We start from the raw sequence: 23,266 nt of genomic DNA, 5'->3' as shown, positions 1-23,266 counted from the left end.
CATGAGCCACCACACCTGGCCATGTGGGAGATATTTTATGTTGTCGCAGAAGGAGTAGTTTCTCTTGCTCTTTGTAATCTCACAGAGCTCAATGTTAATTTCACTCTTTCTTTGTTTTCTGAATTAACCACGTTCTGAATTCCAGTGGCCTTTCTCAGCTGTATACCTGTTGCAGACTGTACATTTTGCTTATTTATAATTTGCTGCTATTTTCCTGCTGAATTTAAAAAATATCACAATGTGCTGCATTATCTGACCTGGAAAATAATTATAGTTAATATGTGGTACAATGGAAATTATTAAGAAGTATTCTGGTTCATATCCTACTTTAGGCTATTATTTTACAAAGTCAAAAATGGCTTATAGATATTAAATGAAGGCTATTACCATGTTGTGTATTTTCGTATATACAAAATATATAGTATATTTAAAATACAGTGTACATATAAAATACAGTATTTTATAGTATATTTTGGGTTTTATATATATATATAAAACAAAAATTGTAATTAGTTGTTTGATAGAAAGACTAGGCAACTCAGTCTCTCAGTCACATGTGGCAGGCTACGTATTTGGTGCGGTCATTATACAGTAGTATAGAAGACCAAGAGAATGGATGAACCAGTAGCAAAAAATCGCGTCATGTAAAGCAGACTTCTGTGTATTCAGAAATCTGGCATACTTACCATGTTTTGCAAAAGCCAGTGCTCTCTCATTGATATAATACAAATGACAAATAAATAAGTGATACTTATGCAAAGAACTACTTTGAGAATACTTCGTATAAATCAGCTTAGGGAATTACTTCATTCTCGTGAACACAGATCTATGCCATTTGCAGAAAACATTTCTACACCAGTAAACAAAGGTAATTAAAACTTATATTGACTATCCTGAGGAATCAGGAAGCTATAAAAGATTTTCTAAATTGTTGAAGGTTTGGAAATGTCCAGCAGAATATGTCATCTACTGTTGTATTTTCACTTGACTTTGATAAAGCAGATCTGCTAAGTTCAGTTACTACAAACATAACAGTCTGAGGCAGGATAGGCTAGGATCTGCTACAATAACAAATTCCACCAAAGCTTCAATGGCTTAGAGCAACAAAGGCTTATTTCTATTCCCCAAGGATACATTTCTATTGTAGATTGGCAGGAAATTCTTCATAATCCTTCAGAATTCAGAAATGCTCTTCATAATGCCTCAGAGATTTAGGATGATTGAGTAGCCACTATTTCTGATATTGCTAGTTGCCATGTTAAAATGAAGGGGAAGGCGGAATGCTAGAGCATCTTACACCAGAAATGAGAGGCTGGCCTCTGGGCGACATGTCACTTTCATTCCTTACTCAGTGGGCAGAAGTAGTCACATGGCTTCACCAACCACAAGAAGGCCAGAAAATTCAGTCCTACTATGTGACAAGAAGTCAGCCGAAAACATCTGAGAGTAGCATTTCTGACAGCCATAAGCATTGATTTGTTAACATTGTACAGAACATAGAATACTAAAAATAACTTCTCATGTTACTCTAAAATCATATGTATAATTTTAAAATATCAGATAATAGGTGGGCAAGGTCTTCATAAATGGAAATGTACAAATTTCACAGTATACATTTGTAGATACATATGTCAAATAATTAGGCATGGCAAATAATTCTTTCCCTAAGTCTGACATGAATCAAGATTCTTTTCTTTCATCATGCGTTTCTCCTACTTTTGATTAATCCATAGATAACGTCTAGCATACTTATCATACCTTAGACTTAATTTTACACTATTATGTTAAACATTAACTGCTTTTGAAAAGTTCCAAATGATTCTGTGAAATTCCAGTACGACTCAGGTCTAAATTCACTTTCATGTTTTGGACATGGTTTTCTCATATGTATAAGGAGAAATGGAAAAATTTTAACTTGTCATGTTGCCATTATTATTCTTCATGACCACAAATAAGCATTCATTTAAACACTTATTTGTTTAAAGATGCTGCCTAATTAGGTAAGCATTACGGCAGAGCTTACTTATTATTCGTATAGATGTTATGTTAATGCCTTCAGTGTTGTTCATTTACCTCTTGCTGTTTTATCCTTTAAACACAAAGTTTAAAGCACAAACCCATAGCTCCTAAAGAAATATACAGTTTACTGATTAGTCAGCATAGTTGGTTATACCCAGGGACTATCTAAGAAGCAGAGTCCTTTCAAAAAATTTCCCAGGGAAGGCATAGAAGGCAAAAATTATTGCTTATTATGAGTACAGATTTTTCTGCAATTGTAGTTAACCCCTTTGGTAAACTGTAATGGAAATTATGATGTACATATTTGGGTGTAATTGAAAGGAACATCCCAGCACATTTGCTTGCGTAGAAAAGCTTGCAGCTTCACTTACTCATGCTTTCACACTTTTTCAGAGCTGTTTTTTGTTTGTTTGTTTTGCCTGTCATGTTTGCAATGCTGAGGAAGTCTTTCTCTCAATAATGGTAAATATGTTTTATAAAACTGAATGGCTCTTCACCCTTCCCTTTTTTTTTTTTTTTTTATTTGTCTGACAGCGCTTCCCAACAGAGGACCATCTGATGATTCATAGGCACAAGCATGAAATGACTTTGAAGTTTCCTTCAATAAAAACAGACAACATGTTATCAGGTAAGGAGCATCAGGCAAAGAAGCTTTGGGTGATCAGATCTGTTTCATGCAAGATACTTGTTCTTTTGGTAGGCAAGTTCCACTGTAAATTGTGCACCTGAAAATACATGTTTCTTAGGTATAGCAGAAATATAATCAGGTAATATTCATCCAAATGATAGAAGAGTGGCAACTTCTCACTTTCTAGAATGTGAAATATGTATTACTATGCAACTTGGCTCTATATAAGTTGTTTTAAAAATCAGTGTTTTAAAAACCATATACCTGGCTGGGTGCTGTGGCTCACACCTATAATCCCAGCCCTTTGGGAGGCTAAGGTGGGAGGATCACTTGAGGATGGGAGTTTGAGTGAGACCAGCCTGGACAATATGGTGAAACCCCATCTCCAAAAAATAAAACAATTAGTTGGGAGTGGTGGCATGCACATGTAATCCCAGCTACTTGGGAGGCTGAGGCACAAGAATTGCTTGAATCCGGGAAGCGGAGGTTGCAGTGATCCAAGATCTCACCACTGCACTCCAACCTGGGCAACAGAGCAAGACTCTGTCTCAAAAAAAAAAAAAAAAAAAAAAAAAAAACCTGTAATCACACTCCAGCAGCAAATGTTAATTGGCATTTATGCACACCGCACTGTTCGGTGAGCCATGGGAAATGCAAAGATGATATGCTTCCTGTCTTCAAGGATATCACTGTATAGCATGCATGTGAAAACTTAGCTAAAATAAAGGATCATCCGTAATATGTATCAAAAGAGTATTTTAACGAAATGATGCTATGCAACTTTGGTAGAAGGAGCTCCTCTTTCTGGATTGAGATGGTCAGTGAAGGTGTCCTTAGGAAACAGTACCCGCCTCATATGTGGGAGGTGAAATGAGAGAATGTATGGAAACCACAAGCGCTCAGCAAATGTGAACAGAAATAAATAAAACCAACAAGCCATCAGCTCATTGTGAGTTCTTCTCATTTTGAGAGATAGTATGGTAAATTAGAAAAAGTGCAGGGACAGGCGTGAGGAACCTGAGCTCTATCCTGGGCTTCGCCCCACCTGCCCACGACCTGGAGCTAGTTATTGAATCTTTGTGGGCTTCAGTTTTTTTTTCCCCCAAAACTGGGAATGATTGTATCTGCCAAGCCTACTTCAGAGCCTTACTATGAAGATTCAATGGAAGAATGTAAGGAAAAGTGTCGCATAAACCCTAGCAGAATAATCAGATAGTTTCTTGTTACTCTTCTTAGACTGGAAAATTTTCACCTTAGCCCGTCTCTTCTCAGTACACCTATGGATATGTTTTAAACATGTTAGAAGAGAAACAAACTGTCCTGCCAGGCCTGGCTCATGTGATTTAGTGTTTCTATGTTACTTTAATTTTATAAGTACTTTATTATGATGATTTTTATAATTCTATTTTAAAATTTTATTTTGTTTTTAGTTCCGGGATACAGATGCAGGATATCACAATGACCAATAAATCCTCTAAGACTTTTGTCAGACAGGGTATTATAACCCAGTGTTACTGATAGAGAAGGAAGGGCACAGGTGATGGAGCTTCCGTCCCAGTCTCAGAACCAGGGAAAAGATGAGGGCCCTTGATCCCCAGTCCTAACCCACTGACCCGCGCATAGCTACTGCATCATCAGACTTTGCCGCTTTCTAGACGTGGTCAAATTCTCCCAGTACTCCTGGTGTCAGAGCCATCCACACAACCAGTGACTTTGGTTGACATTTCCAGTGTGCTCTGGCTTGGAAGACTCCGAGTTCAAAGGCAACCTGTGCCCTTCTCTTCACCCTCCGCACGCCACCTCTCAGCCTCTGTTTGTTGTTGAGCTTGCTGTTTAAAAATTGTTTCGTCTTTCTTTAAGTCTACAAACAGAGATGCTGAAACTCAAATTCGTAAAAATTATAACAGCGGCCGGGCGCGGTGGCTCAAGCCTGTAATCCCAGCACTTTGGGAGGCCGAGGCGGGTGGATCATGAGGTCAAGAGATCGAGACCATCCTGGTCAACATGGTGAAACCCCATCTCTACTAAAAATACAAAAAATTAGCTGGGCATGGTGGTGCGTGCCTGTAATCCCAGCTACCCAGGAGGCTGAGGCAGGAGAATTGCCTGAACCCAGGAGACGGAGGTTGCCGTGAGCCGAGATCGCGCCATTGCACTCCAGCCTGGGTAACAAGAGCGAAACTCCGTCTCAAAAAAAAAAAAAAAAAAAAGAACTATAACAGCCTAGAAGGATTAGGAGAAATGGCCTATTCTTTTGTTTTTTATCCGTTATGTTCTATAGAGTCACTTGTAGTGTAACTTAATGGTTCATCAGTGAGCATAGATACACAAGTAGCAAGGCTGTAGACTCTGCAGTTCCCAATAAATTCAAAAGTTCTCTCTTTATTTTTCCCAAATCGGACCCCTCAAATAGGCTGACTGGTGGTAGAGGAGTGGGAGGTGAGTTTAGGGAATGATGATTATGTAGAGAGATTACAACTACAGTTTAAGTACCAGAGCAGTCTTTCAGGCAGGCTGCCAGGATGGTCCTCTAAGGAGCCCCATCTGAAGGTCTGAAAAAGAGCAGCTGAAGATGTGCGAACACTCCAAAGGAGCGTTCTTCCGTATAGTGCTTTAGCAGGTTTTTTTTGGTTAATCTCTTGCAGCTTTGCAATTGTTCGTACCGGATCCTTATTAATTTGAGGCTGTTCCTGCCAATCACTGGCAGTGCCAGGTGGAAAATTATTTGGAGAAAAGTAACTCTAATTTTTATTATGTCATATTTGGAATGAGAAAATGAAGAGAGAAACAAATAGGAGGAAAAACAGCATGAGTGATATATTGACATTTTTTCTTTTGCTTTCTCATGGTTTATGTTGAGGTTGGTGTGAGGCCATTTAATACCCCTAATGAAATGAAGTGCTAAATTTTAAAACTTGCTACCCACTTTGCATGTTCTGAGTTTCATAGAATTTTCTTACTGGAAGGGAATGCGGAGCTATCCAGTCTGGTTCCATTTCTTTGCACTTAGGGAACTCCATGTAATATACCGACACTGTCCATCCTGAATTAGAATGCGCCTTTGTGTTAGGTATTTTTACTTGGTTATTTTAAACTTTTTTTCACCAGGAAATACTTAAGTGTTTATTTTTCTCAAGCTTCATTTTCCATAATGGTAATTATAGCATTTTGGATTATGATTACATATATGACAAGATTTTGCTTGACTGTTGCTTATTTAAATTTGATTTATCAAAAGCTTCTGAGTATACTTTTATTAAAACTATGTTCATAGACCAAAGTAGTTTGTAATTGTATTTTGTCATACTGTCTGTGATGAGTTTTAGTATCGTATGAGTTTAATCATTAGTTTTTTTTTTTTCTTTTTATTTGACAAAGTCTTGCTCTTGTCCTCCAGGCTGGAATACAGTATATAAATATCTATCATATTTTGTCTTCTTAAAATATGACAAGCCTCAACTCATCTGAAATAAAATGTGTAATTGAATATTGCTTGAAAAAATGGCCTAGGATGAACTTGAAGATTTTTGCCCTGATGTTTTGAGTTATATTATTTTTATAATTATTGTTACTATATTTCAAGTTATGTACAATCATTCGTCTTCATGATAGGCCACAAAATATTATAAGGTAAATAAAATTTTAATGAGCATGTTTGCGTCCCAGGACCAGAAGTCTTTAATGTGAGTTCTATCTTTTAAGAAAACAAAGTATTCTAATATCACATAAACACATTAAAAAAGAGAGAGAGAGAAACTGGCTGGGCGTGGTGGCTCACGCCTGTAATCCCAGCACTTTGGGAGGCTAAGGTGGGCGGATCACCTGAGGTCAGGAGTTCAAGACCAGCCTGGCCAACATGGTGAAATCCTGTCTGTACTAAAAATACAAAAATTAGCTGGGCATGGTGGCAGGCACCTGTAATCTCAGCTACTCAGGAGGCAGAGGCAGGAGAATCGCTTGAACCTGGGAGGTGGAGGTTGCAGTGGGCAGAGATTGTGCCACTGCACTCTAGTGTGGGTGACAGAGTGAGACTCTGTCTCAAAAAAAAAAAAAAATGAGTAAATAACTAACATGTACACACACGATGCATTTCGAGAGTCCTAATCTGATGATAGATGTGAGTCTTTCCCTTCAGCTGGTCTCATTGTGAAGAACAATAATTTCCTAGTAATGGAAGTTGTGATGTAGAAGGGTTTTGAGTGCCGAGTTTGAAGTGGGAATGTGTAGAGGACAATGCACTGTCACAGTTACCAGCTATTATGTGATGCAATGCTTGGTTTGAAAATCATGATCAAATGTCAGTATAGAGGTAAAGAGGGTGGTGTCTGAGTCTATTTCAGTGGTACTATGGGTAGGTACCTGGGAATTTCAAATCTTATCTTAGTAAATGTCACCACCCTGACTTCTTTATAGAGTTCCTGGGTTCTGTGCCAGAAAAGAAAGACCCAGAATAAGAATCAAAGCACAACCTTATTGCTGAGCAAACAAATAATATTCCAAATGAGAATTCCTATTGAAACAGAAACTCAAATGGAGCACATGCCTTTTTCTCCATCTCCACTGTAAATCTTGATACCAGCAAGTTCAGCCTTTACTGTGGAGAGAGATTGAAACAGCCCTTCCAGGTAGGGCTGTGCATATGTGTCCTCTCATGTGCTCACATGTGTTTGTGTTTGTGTGTGTGACCTAAAGGATGATAGCTTTTGTTGCCTGGACGGGGAGAGGAACATGAAGTTCAAGAGTGTTGTGAATCTTTCCTGCAAGGTTGACATCTCAGGTGGGAGGCGTAAGAAAGACACGTGGAACTGTGTTTCTTTTAGATGTCTAGGTAGCCTACCAACAACGTCATGGCCCAACTAATGCTACAGGCAACTGGTCTGTGCCTGGAGGGAAGTTAGGGCAGGCACCAGTCAAGGCGTAGGAAGAGGGGCTGAAGTTGCCCTTCTACCCCCAGGTATTCATTCATGCAGCAAACACTCGTAAGTGCCTACAATATATGTTAATTGCTGCATTGAACAAGACAGGTGAGGTCTCTTTTTTTCATGAAACTTACTACTCAAGTCGGGTACAGGAAGGGAGATAATAAATAACAACAAAAAACCCCAGATAAGTAAATAAGTATTAGTTAGTGACAAGTGCTATGATGAAGATAAAACATGACAATGTCATAGCAAGTGGCCAGCAGGAAAGGCTTCTGGGCACCTTAGGCTCGGGGGTCCTTTATCCCTGACCTCTGAATGTGGTGGGACTGGATGTGGGTAAGACCACAAGACCAATTGTGGCACAGCTGACTGTATCTTGAGCTGACACTGAAGAGAGGCAGGAAAGACTGGCTTCTTCATTCTATCTTCCCCAGATTCTCAGCACTCACCATTTAATAGGGAACATCTGACATAAATGACAATATAGTCCTTCAGAACACAACTGTGTCCCTAGATTAGGTCTAAAACCAGGGCCTATCTCTAGTTCCAGGCTCTAAACCTAATTCTCACGTTGGAGAAGGGAAGGAAATAATTCAGGGAAGTAAAACATTTTTCCCCAGAGGCTAATCATGATCATCCAATCAGAGAACCCAAATCCATTGCTCATGGTTCTTTGCTGGAAGAGTCTACTTAATAATCCCTGTGCGTTTTAAGAGGGAAGCCAGAGGGAAGATGGCATATCTCACTCCAAATTCTTTTATGTGTGTGTGTGTGTGTGTGTTGGGGGGCCAGGATACTTTTTAATTTTCTGCAGGGAACTAGAAGAAAACAAAGGAAAAGAGGAAGTTTAAGTTGAGGAAAATAATGGGCAGAGAAAGGGAACTATAGTTTGGAGATGGAGGAAGTGATAAGGTGGTGATTGAGACCACATTTCTTGAACTGCAAGGAAGCGAAACTCAGGCTAACAGGCAGAAAAGATGGGTTTATGAAAAGGATGCGTGGCCATGCCCTGCAAGCACAGGAATGCAGCTGGGCTTCTGGAATTAACTACAACTGGGAACTCGACACCCCCACGGTGCATCTTCTATTCCCAGTCTCTGATCGTTTTTGAGTATCCTCCTTCCTCCTTCCTTCTCTTTCACTGCAGGCTGGCTTTCTCTGCTTCCTAGACCACAAGACAGAAAATATGACCACCGGCCGGAAGGGATGGCTCATGCCTGTAATCCCAGCACTTTGAGAGGCTGAGGGGGGCAGATCACTTGAGACCAGGAGTTCAAGACCAGCCTGGCCAACATGGCTAAACTCTGTCACCCATTTCTACTAAAAACAGAAAAGCTGGTTGAATGTGGTGGCTCACACCTATAATTCCAGCACTTTGGAAGGCCGAGGTGGGCAGATCACCTGAGGTCAGGAGTTCAAGACCACCCTGATCAACATGGAGAAACCCCATCTCTACAAAAAAACAATACAAAATTAGCCGGGTGTGGTGGTGGTGCATGCCTGTAATCCCAGCTATGGGGGAGGCTGAGGCACAAGAATGGCTTGATCCCGGGAAACAGAGGTTGCAGTGAACTGAGATCATGCCACTGTACTCCAGAGCAAAACTTTGTCTCAAAAAAAAAAAAAAAAAAAAAAAAAAAGGAAAATGTTAAAATGCACACTCTGAATGAAGAGACCCCCAAACAGGCTTTGTGTGAGCAACATGGCTGTTTATTCACCTGGGCGCGGGCAGACTGAGGCCAAAAACCTAAAAATGGGGAAGAATTGAGACTGCTGGGAGACCTCGGGGCAAGGGGTGTTATTGTGGGGTTGTTAGAAGGAGCAATTGTCCTACTGACTGACTGGTTATCACTTGTGTACAATTTTGTAGGAATTGAGAAATTAATTGGAAAACACATGGTCCAAACGAGAAAAATGGGTATCAGAGGACTAAGGATTGGAAGAAGTCATGACTCCCAGTTAGAGAGTGTCCGGCCAGTCCAGCCAGCTCCAGAGTAGCCATTTGCCTGATGAGTGAGCTTTTGGGCGCTATCTTTTTTTTTTTTTTTTTGAGACAGAGTTTCACTCTTGTTACCCAGGCTGGAGTGCAATGGTGTGATCTCAGCTCAACGCAACCTCTGCCTCCTGGGTTCAGGCAATTCTCCTGCCTCAGCCTCCTGAGTAGCTGGGATTACAGGCACGCACCACGACGCCCAGCTAATTTTTTTTGTATTTTTAGTAGAGACGGGGTTTCACCATGTTGATCAGGATGGTCTCGATCTCTTGACCTCGTGATCCACCCGCCTCAGCCTCCCAAAGTGCTGGGATTACAGGCGTGAGCCACCGCGCCCGGTGTGGGCGCTATCTTTTAATGTATTGATGGCATCATATACCAGGCTGGACTGGTTTACATAAAAACAACATTCTTCATTTAGGAATAGGCAAAGACCTCCTTTGTCAGCAGTCAGTAAATCAAGACCTCTGCAGTTTTGGAGGACAACTGCAGCTAGGGAATTTACTTGAGCTTGAAGAAGGGATAGTGATTGAGTTAATTCTGCACTGCTGGCAGAGAAATCATTAGAGAGGCTACGGGAGGTGATGGAAGTTGGGGCCTGCTATGCCTGTGCCAAGTGCAGTAGTAATTCCTAACCCTACAAGTAAGGGATCAATGCAGTGACCCGCTTGTGTTGTGTCAGGACCACAGGGGAACAGGGAGGCTTTCATGCCCATTGGCAAACTGAATTTTGGGGGTAAGGAAAACTAGGGTACAAGTGCCTGTCCAGTTGGTAGGAAGGCAGATGTAAGAAGAAGAACCACAGAGGAAAAAAAATCCTTGGCTGCGACAGAACTGAAAGTGTAAACTGAAAAGGTGGGAAAGTGTCCTAAGGGGGCTGGGGCTTTGGATCCAAATGCCAAGGGAACCAGCAAGGGCTGTGGCTGTTAAAGATTGGAGTGGGGTCTGGTAGGGTAACTGTGTGGAGGGAGAGCTTTTGTTTTCCTGGTGTATGAGAAAGCATGCGGTATCTATAAGCAACCACTCACTTTCATTAAGATTGGGTATGAGCAGAGAACCAGACTGAGATTATGAGTGAAATATCAGCTGTAATTGCCTGGAGGAAAAGTATAAACCGGCCACTTCAACAAAAGCAGGGCATGTAAAAGTAAATGAGCACAGTGAATGTGAGCACAGTTAGACAGAAAATAATAGAAACAGAGACTTTCTGGGGTGTGGTTTAGGTAGCAGGGGCGACGGCATACAACTGGAGAAGGCAAGGGGCTGAAAGTCAGTGTGAGGTGTGAAGAGGAAACTTTGGAGGTTGTGAGCGCCATCGAGGGTGCGTGGGGCGTAGCCTGTGATTTGAAGGGATCCTGGGAATATCAGGGCGGCAGCTGCTGCTGTGCATAGGCACGAGGGCCAGCCCAGGACTGCGCGGTTACATTGTTTGGTTAAAAAGGCTGCAGGCCCTGGGCCTGGCTCCTGTGCAAGAATTCCCATGGCACAGCCTTTTATTTCTGCTGTGTAGGGAGAGAATGGTTGAGAGGAGTTGGGGAGCTAAAGTAGGAGCAGTCTCTAAGGCCTTTTTTAGAGAAGGAAAGGAAGAATGGGGGAAGGATTTTTGGTCTGTGGGGTCAGCTAAATTTTTTTTTTTTGGAAGTTTATAAAGTGGTTTGGTCAGTGGGGGCAAAACCTGGTATCCAGAGGTGGAAGTATCCTACAATCCTAGGAAGGAGAGAAGCTTTTGTTTAGTGGCTGGGGTTGGGGTTTGGGAAATCAGCTGGATACAGTTGGCAGGGGGAGCGTGGTATGCTGGCGAAAGATGATGGGTATACGTTACCGAGATAGGTAATGAATGGGGAAGAAATTTGGGCTTTAGAAAAAAGCGTGTTTGAGGTAACAGTGGGTTGTGGAAGGGGGTATGGAAGATAGGGGGTAGGGGTTTGGTTTAACCAGGCGGATGGGAAGTACAATCTGAGTGATGAGGTGGAGGTCTTGGAGAGTTAGTGGGGACTGAAAGACCATGTTGTAGTCAGCAAGTATGGGGAGGTGGTGTCCCGCACCCTAGGGTTAAGGTTGGGGGGAGCTACTGCGGGAGGCACAGGTGCAGGGAGGAGGGTGGCATGAGGCGTGGCTGTAGCCCTGGAATAGTTAAGGAGGCAGACAATCGTGCTAGGATATCTAACAGGGGAACTGGACAAGGGGATGATTAGAAAAGAACATGGAAAGGCGTGCTGGCCTAAATGACACCAGACTTGGGGAGTTTTGAGAGGCCCGGAGCCCATGCCGTCAATTCCCACAACGGTTATGAGGCCAAGGAGACAGGTCCTTGGAAGGAAGGCAGCGTGGAGTGGGTGGCTTCCGTGCTGATTAAGAAGGGGATGGACTTTCCCTCCACTGTAAGAGTTACCCAAAGCTTGGCATCCGTGGCGGTCCAGGGGGCCTCCGAGATGTTTGGGCAGCATCAGTCTTCAGCTGCCAAGCCAAGGAGATCTGGAAAGGATTTGGTCCAGGAGCTTTGGGTTGGAGCTCTGGGAGCAGCGACATGAGTCAGACAGTCTAACTTTCCATGGGGTCTTGCACAGACGAGGCAGGGCTTAGGAGGAATCCCGGGCTGTGGGCATTCCTTGGCCCAGTGTCCAGGTTTCTGACGCTTGAAGCAAGGTCCAGGAGGGGCCGCTAGACATTGCAGCCTGGGCGCTTTGAAGTCTTTGTGTGCCGGTAGTGTGGCTGGGGTTCGTCTTACGGCAGAGGCAAGCATCTGTAGTTCTGAGATGTGCTGCCGCCGGGCAGCTTTTTCCCCATTTTTGAACACCTTAAAGCAAGGTTGATGAATTTCTGTTGTGGGGTTTGAAGGCCAGATTCTAATTTCTGTAGCTTTTGTAATGTCATGCTGATTGGGTGATAAAATGCATATTAAGCGTTCTTCATGGGTGAGAGAAGTAAAGACGACATTTAAGTCCCTCCAGTGAGGTTACAGGATGGGGCTAAGCATTGGAGGATCTGATGAAAAGGAGCCTAACCATTGGCTGATTTGGGAAAGGTCAGATAAAGAGAAAGGAACATACATCCTAACTGTGCCTTTGGCTTCAGTCACCTCTCGAAGGAGGACTTGTTGGGTATGGGTGAGAGAAGTTAGCCGCAGGACGAAACTGTAAGCCTGATCGCATATGAGGTGGGGCGGTGACAAGAGGGACATAAGAAGGTGGGTTGTGGGCAGAGGAAGAGGAGGGAAGCTCTGAGGGGTGGGGATTGGGCCTGGTTCGGACAGGCGGGAGGAGAAAGGTTGGAAGGGTTGATGGACAAGGAGGATTCTGGTTACTGGTGGGGGCAGGAGGGGTGGACAGAAGGGAGAGAAGGAGCAGAGATGAGGGAGGGATTAGAGTGTAAAAAAAAGTGCCTGGACGTCTGGCACGTTAGACCATTTGCCCATTTGTTGACAAAAGTTGTCTAGGTCTTGCAGAATAGAAAAATTGAAAGTGCTGTTTTCTGGCCATTTGGAATTATTGTTTAATTTGTATTGAGGCCAGGTGGTGTTACAGAGACATTTAGGTTTCAGATCGGGGACAGATGAAGAGGTTTTAGCTTTTTAGGATGCAGCCTAGAGGTGAAGACAGAGGAATAGAGGGTGGAATATTGCCCCGGTGAAAGAGGTAAGTTTTAAATAAAGGAGTAGAGACTAGGAGAAGGAGTCAGCAGCTACCAGGTTTGCAGTAGGCGTCCCTGACTGATTCCTGGGCTGTAACGTGGGTGAGTGATCAAGGCAGGCATCCCCGCAATTGATCAGTTACCAAGGGAAGAGTCTTGTCTTCCTGAATCTGTGACTGACTTCGGAGTTTTTGAGTGAGAGGGAGAGACTTGGCTCCTCCGGCTCCACGTGGATAAAGAGTGTCTCTTCGTCTCTACTAGAAGGAGAAAGATTTAAAGGAAAAGAGAGAAACAGGGAGAGACCTGTTTCCTTGGAATTTGAAGGAAAAGAGGGGGGGCGGAGAGAGACTTGTCTCCTGTTCTCTAAAGGGAAAGAGAGAGAGAGGGGAGAGACTTGTCTCCCCTTCTCTAAAGGAAAACAGAGAGACTGCTTACCTGATGTGAAGGTGGCGGGAGAGCTGTTCCACATGCTAAGTGTGAGCTGCTGGTCTTGTCTGATGTATTGAGGTCTCAGGTGGGTCTCTTCCCAGAAGGGGAGCAGGGACAGAGGGCTGGTCTCCCTAAAGGAGAATCCCTGTCCCAGGTTGCTGGCACCAAATGTTAAAATGTGTGCTTTGAATGAAGAGACCCCAAACAGGCTTTGTATGAGCAACATGGCTGTTTATTTACCTAGGTTCAGGAGGGCTGAGGCTGAAAATCATGTCAGCCTCCAAATTGTTTTTAGAATGAGTTAGGATATCATAAAAACTAAGTAAATCACACACACATGCACGCACGTGCACACGCACACACACACACACACACGACCCATACTTACCTCTTCTTCCTGGCAATTCCATTGATAGTAAAGGTATATAGTAACTTCCCACTGTGTGAATTAATTGGATCTTTATGGGACAGAGGGTGGGAGAGACGGCTTGCACCAGAGGGCAGCATGGTAACAATACTAGCTACCATTTATTGCCTTCCCTTACACCAGTCGTGGCACCCTATGCTGTACATACTTTAGGTCATTTAATCATTACTGCTTTTTTTTTTTTAATATATGAGGAAACAAGATCAAAGGAATAAGTAGTTTGCTCCAAGGCCATATATATCTGTAATTTTCTTACCATGCACCTAGATGTGTGAGCTATACATGCTAAAAACACGTTTTGGTCTCAGACGTATGTTTGGCTATAAATCTATGAAATACTTTTTCTTATATTGTTGTTATCTCTTGAATAGTCATCCAATGGAGAAAAGAATCAAAAGCTTTTAGGAGATTCTTCTAACACATGAGCATTGCAAAGAACAAAGAGTTGGGGTTTAAAATCAGATTGTCTCATCCATTGTGACAAATAGAATGTAAGTGCTATTGTCATTTATAGGAGTTGCCTGTTTCTTGTTCATGTTGTTAGCTGGTCTAGCAAAATGGAATTTTGAATAATTCCCCTGAATCCTTTGGAGGCCTGGCTCTGCAATATTCTTTTTTATATGAAAACCTTACTTGCAGTCTTTGTTCTACCTGGAAACCAGTCCCCTTTGACTAAGTGTTTAGAAATCTCAGGCAATCAGGGACTCGGTGGAAAGTTAAGCATTAGCTTCTGCTATTCAGGGCATCTTTCCTTGGGTCCACTAGTTCACTCCACCAGCAGAGTCTTGATCTCATGGTGTTAATAACCCTTCTGACTAGCTTAGCCTCAGTAAAGCAAACTGAAATTGTGGCTTGATTATGGCTGGAATACTTGGGGTAGCTCATGGTTGATCATGAGTAGGTGTGGAATATATAATTGGTTACTTTAAATCTAAAACGATGTCTTTTGGAACTAGTGGAGCATATGTTGTAAGAGATGCCTTTGTCAGAGCATTGTCTAATGGACTCACAGGCACTTGGAAGTACGTCTAGTCCAGCAGTTCTCTATCTTGGCAATTAACGGATCCCCAGCATATGAGTCTGGAGTGTGAACTGCGTCCCATCTCCCCACTGACCTGGATCACCCTGGCCAGGATGTTTTTTGTTTTTTGTTTTTGAGATGGGGTCTAGTTCTGTCACCCAGTCTGGAGTACTGTGCCGTGATCTCAGCTCACTGCAACCTCTGCCTCCTGGGTTCAAGCAATTCTCCTGCCTCAGCCTCCCAAGTAGCTGGGATAACAGGCGCCCACCACCACGCCCAGCTAATTTTTGTATTTTTAGTAGAAATGGGGCTTCACTGTGTTGCCCAGGATGGTTTTTAAGCATTCCACATCTATTGGTTAAAACCAGGTTTGCTTTGGTTTGTCCTATGGCAGCACTGCCTTTCGGGATGGATGCAGGGAAACAGTAACATCAGTGTTACTGAGAGACTCCTAATATACATTCACACTCAATAAAAGGGACATATATTTCAAAGAGGTCTAAAATTCCATGGAATTCTGAGTTGTTATTGGTTATCGCTCTTAGAAAGGATTATGTATAATAGAATTCATTTAATGTAAATTCTCTTAAATTAGGACTTTATTAAAATGTAGTTAGGGACTAAGTTGGAGTACTTTAAAGAAAGCATTTGCTGAAAAATTTATAAGATAAATGTAACCAATAAAATAATAACAAAAATACCTAAGAAAAATACCTTTTTTGAGAACTCTCTACTAAAAAGATACAATTTCCAGTTTTTCTCCATTGATTTGAATGGCACTCTTGAGGAATTCCATTAGGCCACATTTTTTTTTTTCATTGAATCTGAGTCATGCAAATAATAAAAATGCATTGCCCTTAAAGAATATCCTGTAATTAGACTGGCCACTAATTCAAACTAACCTTTATTGCAACTAATGAGGGTTTTTATAGTATTACTAGCCATTATCAGTTTCATACCATATGATGTAACATTATTATACCTAGGCCTTTAGTAATGCCACAATTGAGAATATCAGACCAACAGGAAAGAAAATTTTGCTTAGGAAGTTAATGTTCTTTTCTGGTATATGATAAGACCCCTCAATTTTCCTTTCTTTTCTTTTTAAAATTGGTGTGACTTGTCACTTTGCCTTTTTTACCATTGAGGAAGATGAAACAGGCAAACACATAACTCAAATGCAGCTCTGAAAGGAAATAGAGTAGCAATCTATTATTAAATGTAGAGCAGACTAAACACTTTTTAAAAGAAGAATCAGAGTTCAGAATTTAGTGTTTTTGTCATTTAGTCTTATGTTGGAATAATGGCACTTGAGGGGCTGAAGCTGTTGATGCTAGACAGACAATGAACTGATAAGAAGTGTTGAGAGTCGTACCTGCATTTAGCCATGTGCTGGTCTGCCCAGCTGGTAATGTGACTGAGGGATAATTCCTAATTCATAAGGCCAATTTTGTAGCACTCTGCTGGATTGATCCACAAGTAGTCTCTGCAAGTCAAGTATCCCGTACCTACCAATTTACAGAGGCAGTGATTCCATGAAAAGGCACTCCTTTTTTCAGCAAACCGACTCAGCAAGGGACCTAGATACCGAAATATGACAAATGTTGCAAAGGAGGATTTTTTAAACTCGTTTCGGTGCCAATCTTTCTGCCAATGAAATCCCCAAGGATATGTGAGACAGTGAGAGAAGTAGGTAAGAGTTCCTACTTGCACTTGCCCTGGTGCTTGGGTCTCCTGGGAACCTGATGCATTATTTGCAAACTCTCTGGAGAGGGCAACTCACAGGTGTTTAGGCAGCACCACTTCAGATTTACAAAAGCAATAACAACAAAAACTTTCAACTCTCAAACTCAAAGTTATTTGTTTTTAGTTTGGTTTGAGATTGGGGTTATTCCCTTCTTTCATTCAGATGGGCCTCACTGTAGTTGAAGCAGTCAAGGAACAGTGAGTGGAAGGCCTTAAATAATCCTCTTAGCTCTGAGGTCTTATTGAAACCAGTTCTTTGAAGCCCTCCAAGTGCCTCCTATCACTACTCAATGAGCACACCTTAGGTATTACCCACCAATGAAGCATCCACCCTTATTATTCAGCATCTAGAAGTCGCTGGTGCTGGGGCTGACGGGTGCATGCTCTTGGCTTTAAATAAGGTGTGATTTACAAGAATTTTAATTTATGGCCCACCACCTTCAGGTCTAATTTCAGCAGAAATAGTTATTTGACAAGGCATTCCTGTGCTGATAGATTTAGCTGTCCCCTTTTTTAACATCTGCACATTTTCTGGCTTACTTGGAACTGGTACCATGTGAGATCAAAGATAACTGGAGACCTTGTGTTAATTCTCATAAATGTTAAAACAAAAGTTAAGCCCCATTTTCTGGTTCTTGTTGAAACTAGAAAGAATAGCTCACTCACAAAAAGAAAATGAATTAAAAATTCGGGACAGTGTGCCTTATCTGTTCCAAATGTGGATATCAACTTTGCTTTTCTCTAACTATATTCTACAGCAAAGAAAATCATATTTGGTGACAGCCCTGGGACCTTCTTCTGATTCTTTTGCTCTGGGAGTGGGAGGGAAGCAGTTGTCTTTGCTGCCTGTGGCTCCCCTGGCCCCAGAGCTTTCATTTCCCTGTGGCTGATGAGGCTGGTGATGCTGGACTGTGTCAATGCCATGCCTGTGCCATCTTCCCACAACCTCCTTTGTTCATGTGTGTAGGTGTTTGCTAGCATCTGAGAATAATTTTTTTTAAAGAGCAGACAGAAAACATCTCCCAACTTTGCTTGGGGCTTGGCCTCTCTCATGCCAGCCCGAATTCAATTTCATGGACCATCTCATGACCTCATCTCGGAGTTCGGGAGTGTGAGAGGGGCTGCTAGGATGACTGTTCTCTTTACTTCTCTATGAATCATGGCCCTCAACTTCTGAATCTCCAAAAAAGAAGCATCAAAGGATAAAAGAAAGCTTAAAAACTGGCAAACTCGATTCCTACTGATGATGGGTGGTTTAACATTTCAGTTCTCTTATGTGATGGTTTCTCAGGTTTTTTTAATTGCAAAACTGTTCCCGTAAGATAGGAGAATCAGTAGAATTGTAATGCAGTTCTATTGGTGAGGGATATGAATGAATCAAAAATATTTCAAAAGAACCAAGAGTTGTTAGGATTATCAATTACCAATCAAATTATATGACACAATTTCCAAATCAGGCCTGGGACAAGTCTCAGTTTCTTCATATGTAAAACAGGAAAATAATTTTTACCTATTGTGGTTGGTGTAAAAACTAATGAGATAGCATATGCAAAGCCCTTAGCACCATACCTAGCATGCTGTAAACACCCAATAAATAAAAGAATACGTATGTGCATATGCACATGCGCGCACACACACACACACACACACACACACCCTTTTATTTTCACTCTCAGATCTTGTCTATACACCTGCTATTCAGAAAACTCTAGCCCTTGCCTCTGTGTAGCTAGCCCTGTATAGCTAGCTCTTGCCTCTGACCTATTAGCATCAAACTTCCAGCTGTTAATTATGTTTCCATTTGACTGTCCTTTAAATAGTCACATATTTCTTTGGCCTATCGATAGTGACTTTTAAAAGCTAACCCATTATGTAGTGATTTTAGGATTTATAGAATCCTGCAGCTTTAGAAATTTATTTGAAAGATGAGGAATATGAAGTCCAGAGAATGTAAGTAAATTCCCCCATATTATACTGTTCTCAAATCTAGATTTCTGGGATGTCAAAATTGTCTTCTATATACACAAAAGAGCCCTTGGGATCAGGGAGGGCAAAGCACTGAATTTAGATCAAAAAGGAATCATATCTGAAGGTAAGAGAGGACTTAGTGGTGAGAAGATGGTTACAAATTGTGTGACCTTGTGCAAGGAAACTTGTTTCTTCATTTATGTTTTTATTTTTCTTCATTTACAAAATAGTATCTACCCTTCTACCTCATAGAATCAGGCAAGATCTAGATTCTAGACAACGTGGGTGAAAATGTTTGTAAATTGCAAAATGCTGCATAAATGTTAATTTTTTTTCTATAAACACACAATAGTTATATTGTTAGGGACCTAGGAGTATATGTGTGCCTCTTAGTAAATTAATTGTTGATAAAATGGTTTTTTAAAAAACCCACTCTTTCACACATCCCTTATCTGTAATGACAAATTGACGAACGGCCGTGGTATGCTCTCTGTGAAATGGAAGGAGCTCAGTATCTTGGAGATCAGGTCAAGAACGGGAAAAAGTGCAGATGGGGATTTTGTTGCATGGAATCCAAGTCAGCCATTTGGGTGCTGAAAGTTCCTTGCCCATAGGGAGTCAAGAGACATTTCCTCTAAAGGGCCGATTCGATGGGGGATATTACAGCACTTTCTGCTTCATGGGTATTAAGATATTCTTTGAATCAGACAATTTACTGATTTACTGGGCTTAAATATTCTCTGTATGATTTAGAAAAGTAAATAGAATTCTACTTTCTTATAGGAATTTATGAAAGAATGCAGGAATGGCAAATGTGTTTCAACTTGAGCACACATCTTCAGTTGACTGGTTAATGACTTAAAGAACTATGCAGAGATTTTGAGACTGAGTGTAGATCAAGTTGGGAAAATGCGATATCAATCTAGCAGAGTCTGTTATAGGCTTAGGTGGGAATAACACATGTACGCAGTGGAAATAGCATTGAGGCCTTGGTTATAATCATGGTGTCTCCCCTATCTACCTGGGAGACCTTGAGCAAGACTGTTCATCACTCTGGGCCTCTGTTCTTCTGATCTGCAAAAATTTGGCTGGGTTAGGCTTTCTTCCATGGTCCTTTCTGGTTCTAATATCTTCTGTTTCTGAGAAAAGACCATTTATACAATTTTATGTCTCAACTCAAGTACATCTTCACCAAGGAAGATGATTGTACTCAGTGACTACAAAAGTGCAGTTCTACCCTACTTACCTTCTATTTAACATAATCTTGTGAGATCTCGATTCTCAAGTATTGTATGAAAATATTTCATAAACTTCAAATTCTGCATAAATATTAAGCTACAAAGAGTAGCTTCAGCTCCTTCAGTTTTCTAAGTGGTAAGCTCTCTAGAAAGTCAAAAATATGAAAGAAATTCCTTTCCTTTTAAAGAGCATTCTCAGAACATTTTTTTGGCTATAGCAAAGGAAAATAAAATTAATAATGACATTTTTAAAGGATGTAAGCTGAATGTGTTTGACTTGGAGCCTTTTATCATCCTGCTATGATTTTTGGAAAGAGAGATAGGATTGTTAAGTTTTCTTTCTCCATTAAGAAGAAGGAATTAACATGCTTGTTTCTTCCTCGTTGTTTACTGTAAGAATTTGCAAAATCCTTTTTCTTTTCAGCCCCCTGAAGTCAGGCTTAACACTGGGTTAGATTTTTTGGCCTTATTTTAGCGAAATCATTTTATTTTTCAAGTTTAAAATAAAAAGGGTCATTCCACATGTTTGTGTGTGTACTCAGATGATACAGACTCCAGACAAGTGGAGGATGAGATGTCTTGAAGTTGTCCAGTGGGAATTCGGCAAGCCCTCATAGACTACAGCCTTCTGCCCACTGTACTCCTGCTTCAGAATTTATGGTTTTATTTTCTCGCATATTGTCATGTTATTTAAAGGGCTGAGAGACTGTGGATGGCTAGTGGACATTTTAATTAAGGCAAGGGGAGGGGATTAGCTAACCTAGCTCATGCTTGCTACTGGTTTTTGAGAAAAAAAAACTCATTTATGGTCTCTCGGACTCTGTTTTCAGATCAAACTCCGACCCCAACGAGATTCCTGAAGAACTGCGAGGAGGTGGGCCTCTTTAGCGAGCTGGACTGCTCTCTGGAGCACGAGTTCAGGAAGGCCCAGGAGGAGGAGAGCAGCAAGCGGGTAGGTTTGCTTGGATGGATGCCTTGAGAGGTGTCCTGCTAGAAACTTCCATGAGAAAACTAGGTGGCGCTGCACTGCAGATTGTGTTGATGTGGCCTTGAAGGGGTATTTTAGCCATTTGTGAATATTTGTCTAATGTTTTTTAAAAAAATGATTATTCCTTGATTATGGCAGAATTTAAAGCTAGATAATCATGTGAAAAATAGGTACCTGAAATACAAAATTCTAGCAAAAAAAAAAATTCAGATTCTTGAACCCAAGTCAAATTTACAGATTTTTTTCTATTCTCAATGAGTTGTTTTACTTTGCTAAGTATTTAAGAGCAAACCTTATGTGGGCCTTGAGTACAGATGACTGGAGCCAGTGGGTAAGAGAACAGGTGAGTAATCTTCACGGTGGAAGAGGGGATTTCTATGGATTTCGGCCCATGTTGTAACTGTCTGCTTTTGATAATCTTTCCGTTCATTCTGCACCAGATTCATAATTACTACCTGGTCATATTACCTTGTCCTAGTATTGAACATCTGCTGTTGCTGAGACAAACAGGTTAGGTATAAGTGTGAATCATTTGTTCTTAAACACATAGGAAATTTACTTTATGAAACCCTTCGGAATATATTCAGTTTTTGTGGGAATGTGCTGAAATTTAAAATCACTTTACAAGATTAAGGAAAGTGGATGGTGGTCACAAGCCATTGTGATGAGGAGGCTTTTTGGTATTTTGTTCATCGTTACTCTAAAGCATTATTGAATACCCACATTGTATTAAGCGACAAATTAGATACAGTCTGTGAACAGAAATTCAAAATGTGAAAGGTGATTGAAAGGAAGACCAGTTAGGTAGGAATGAATTCTGAAGTCCAGCTGTTCCAACCGGAAAAGAAATTTTAAAAGGTTCTGATATTTCTCTAAGTGTTTCAAAGCCTTTTTGTCCTTGTCTATGTGAAATTATTATAATCCCCCCTCCACCAGACTTTTCCTGTCACATTCTCATGTCATAATAGTCAAGAGCTTGTATTCAGCCTGTACAGCTTTAGGAAAATCCATGAAAATAGGTGATACTTAGAAGAGGAGTATAAAATCTCAGTTAACTTATTTTATTTGTTTATAATTAATTTGTCATTTATGCTTGACTCCTCTACTCCCTATCACATATGAAGTGCCTTTTTTCTTTGTTAAACAAGCACTTATACCACAACTGTTATTTGCCAGCCAAATAATAAAGTTCTGAGCACTTTAAAAAATTAACTCAATAAAAATAAATGACATGATTCTGTATTTTGTTGCAACAGAAATATGTATTTTTTAAACCATGAAAATAGTGTGTGAGGGAGGAAGAAATTCTCATCTAGTCAACTTCCTTTGGTTGAATGATAAATTTAAGTTTTTTGGTAGACATATGTATGTGAAGACTAAGGAATTAAGCCAGCTTTGCCTATCTTGAGGAATGAACTTCTTAGAATAAACTGAACTACAAGAAAGATGTGTATTTTGTCCATATTGTGTTCATTTCTGATAGAATGGTTTTACCTGAAGTGTGTGCCCTGGATTTTTACTGAAGACATTTTTCCAAGAACAGTTTCATGAAGCCTGTTGTTGGGGTGTGGTTTTAGATATTCTCCATTGCATTATTCATGATTTCTTACATGAAGCCCTGTGTGAGGAAATTCTTGCAGATCTGAATTCCAGGAAATGGTTTGCTTCCCCTGAGGAACTGAAATATTTTTCTCCTCATGGACATGAGAATAGTGTAGCTGGTTCTGTTTCTCTTTTCGCTTTGACTGCTAGGTTAACACAAAGCCAAGTTTACAGCTAAACTTTGAGAACTTTTTCGAACATTGTGACAAGCATGTTTTACTTCCTCCCTAGACCAGACTTTCAGTTCTAGTTTATGTTGTCTCTGGTTCTGATTTTAAATTAAAAAAAAAAAAATTGTCATGCTATACATGTTTCATGACTTGCTTTAAATTTCTTGTGCATTGAAAAAGAGTATAATTAAACTTTAAAAATTAAAATAATTAAGCAACCAAAGTAAGAAAAGGAACTATTGCAGCTGTAGAAACATGTTATTTTCTCTCTTTTAAGTGTTGCTCATAGCCATGTGATGCTTTCATGATAGGTGTGTGGGTGGGGAACCCTGCAGCCAGCCTCCCCACGGTCTGGGGCCAGTGTCTCAGGACACCACTGTCTCATGTCCCAGCCTCACTTGCATGCATGGGAAACTCGAGAATATCCATGCTGTTGAGGCTTCTTCTTTCTTTGCCTCATTCAAACCACAGGGGCCAAATCCAGC

General features: G+C 41.0%; 1 protein-coding gene across 6 annotated transcripts in view; it reads left to right on the top strand.

The window, feature by feature from the left end:
• CREB5 (cAMP responsive element binding protein 5) overlaps nucleotides 1-23,266 on the top strand; it is a 420,024-nt gene that overhangs the window by 83,583 nt on the left and 313,175 nt on the right. For all 6 annotated transcript variants that reach the window (XR_004271511.1, XM_032286910.1, XM_032286908.1 and 3 more), the window contains 2 exons: nucleotides 2,554-2,647; nucleotides 20,852-20,973. Coding sequence is in view for 5 of the 6 variants with exons in the window: in XM_032286910.1 (XP_032142801.1) it covers nucleotides 2,554-2,647; nucleotides 20,852-20,973 (216 nt within the window). In the remaining variant the exon portion in view is untranslated. The remainder of the gene's footprint in view (nucleotides 1-2,553; nucleotides 2,648-20,851; nucleotides 20,974-23,266) is intronic.

The sequence above is a fragment of the Sapajus apella genome, unplaced genomic scaffold (assembly GCF_009761245.1).
Source record: "Sapajus apella isolate SASKATOON/1434 unplaced genomic scaffold, GSC_monkey_1.0 scaffold19, whole genome shotgun sequence".
Lineage (NCBI taxonomy): Eukaryota > Metazoa > Chordata > Mammalia > Primates > Cebidae > Sapajus > Sapajus apella.
This window is presented reverse-complemented; position numbering and strand designations above follow the sequence as displayed.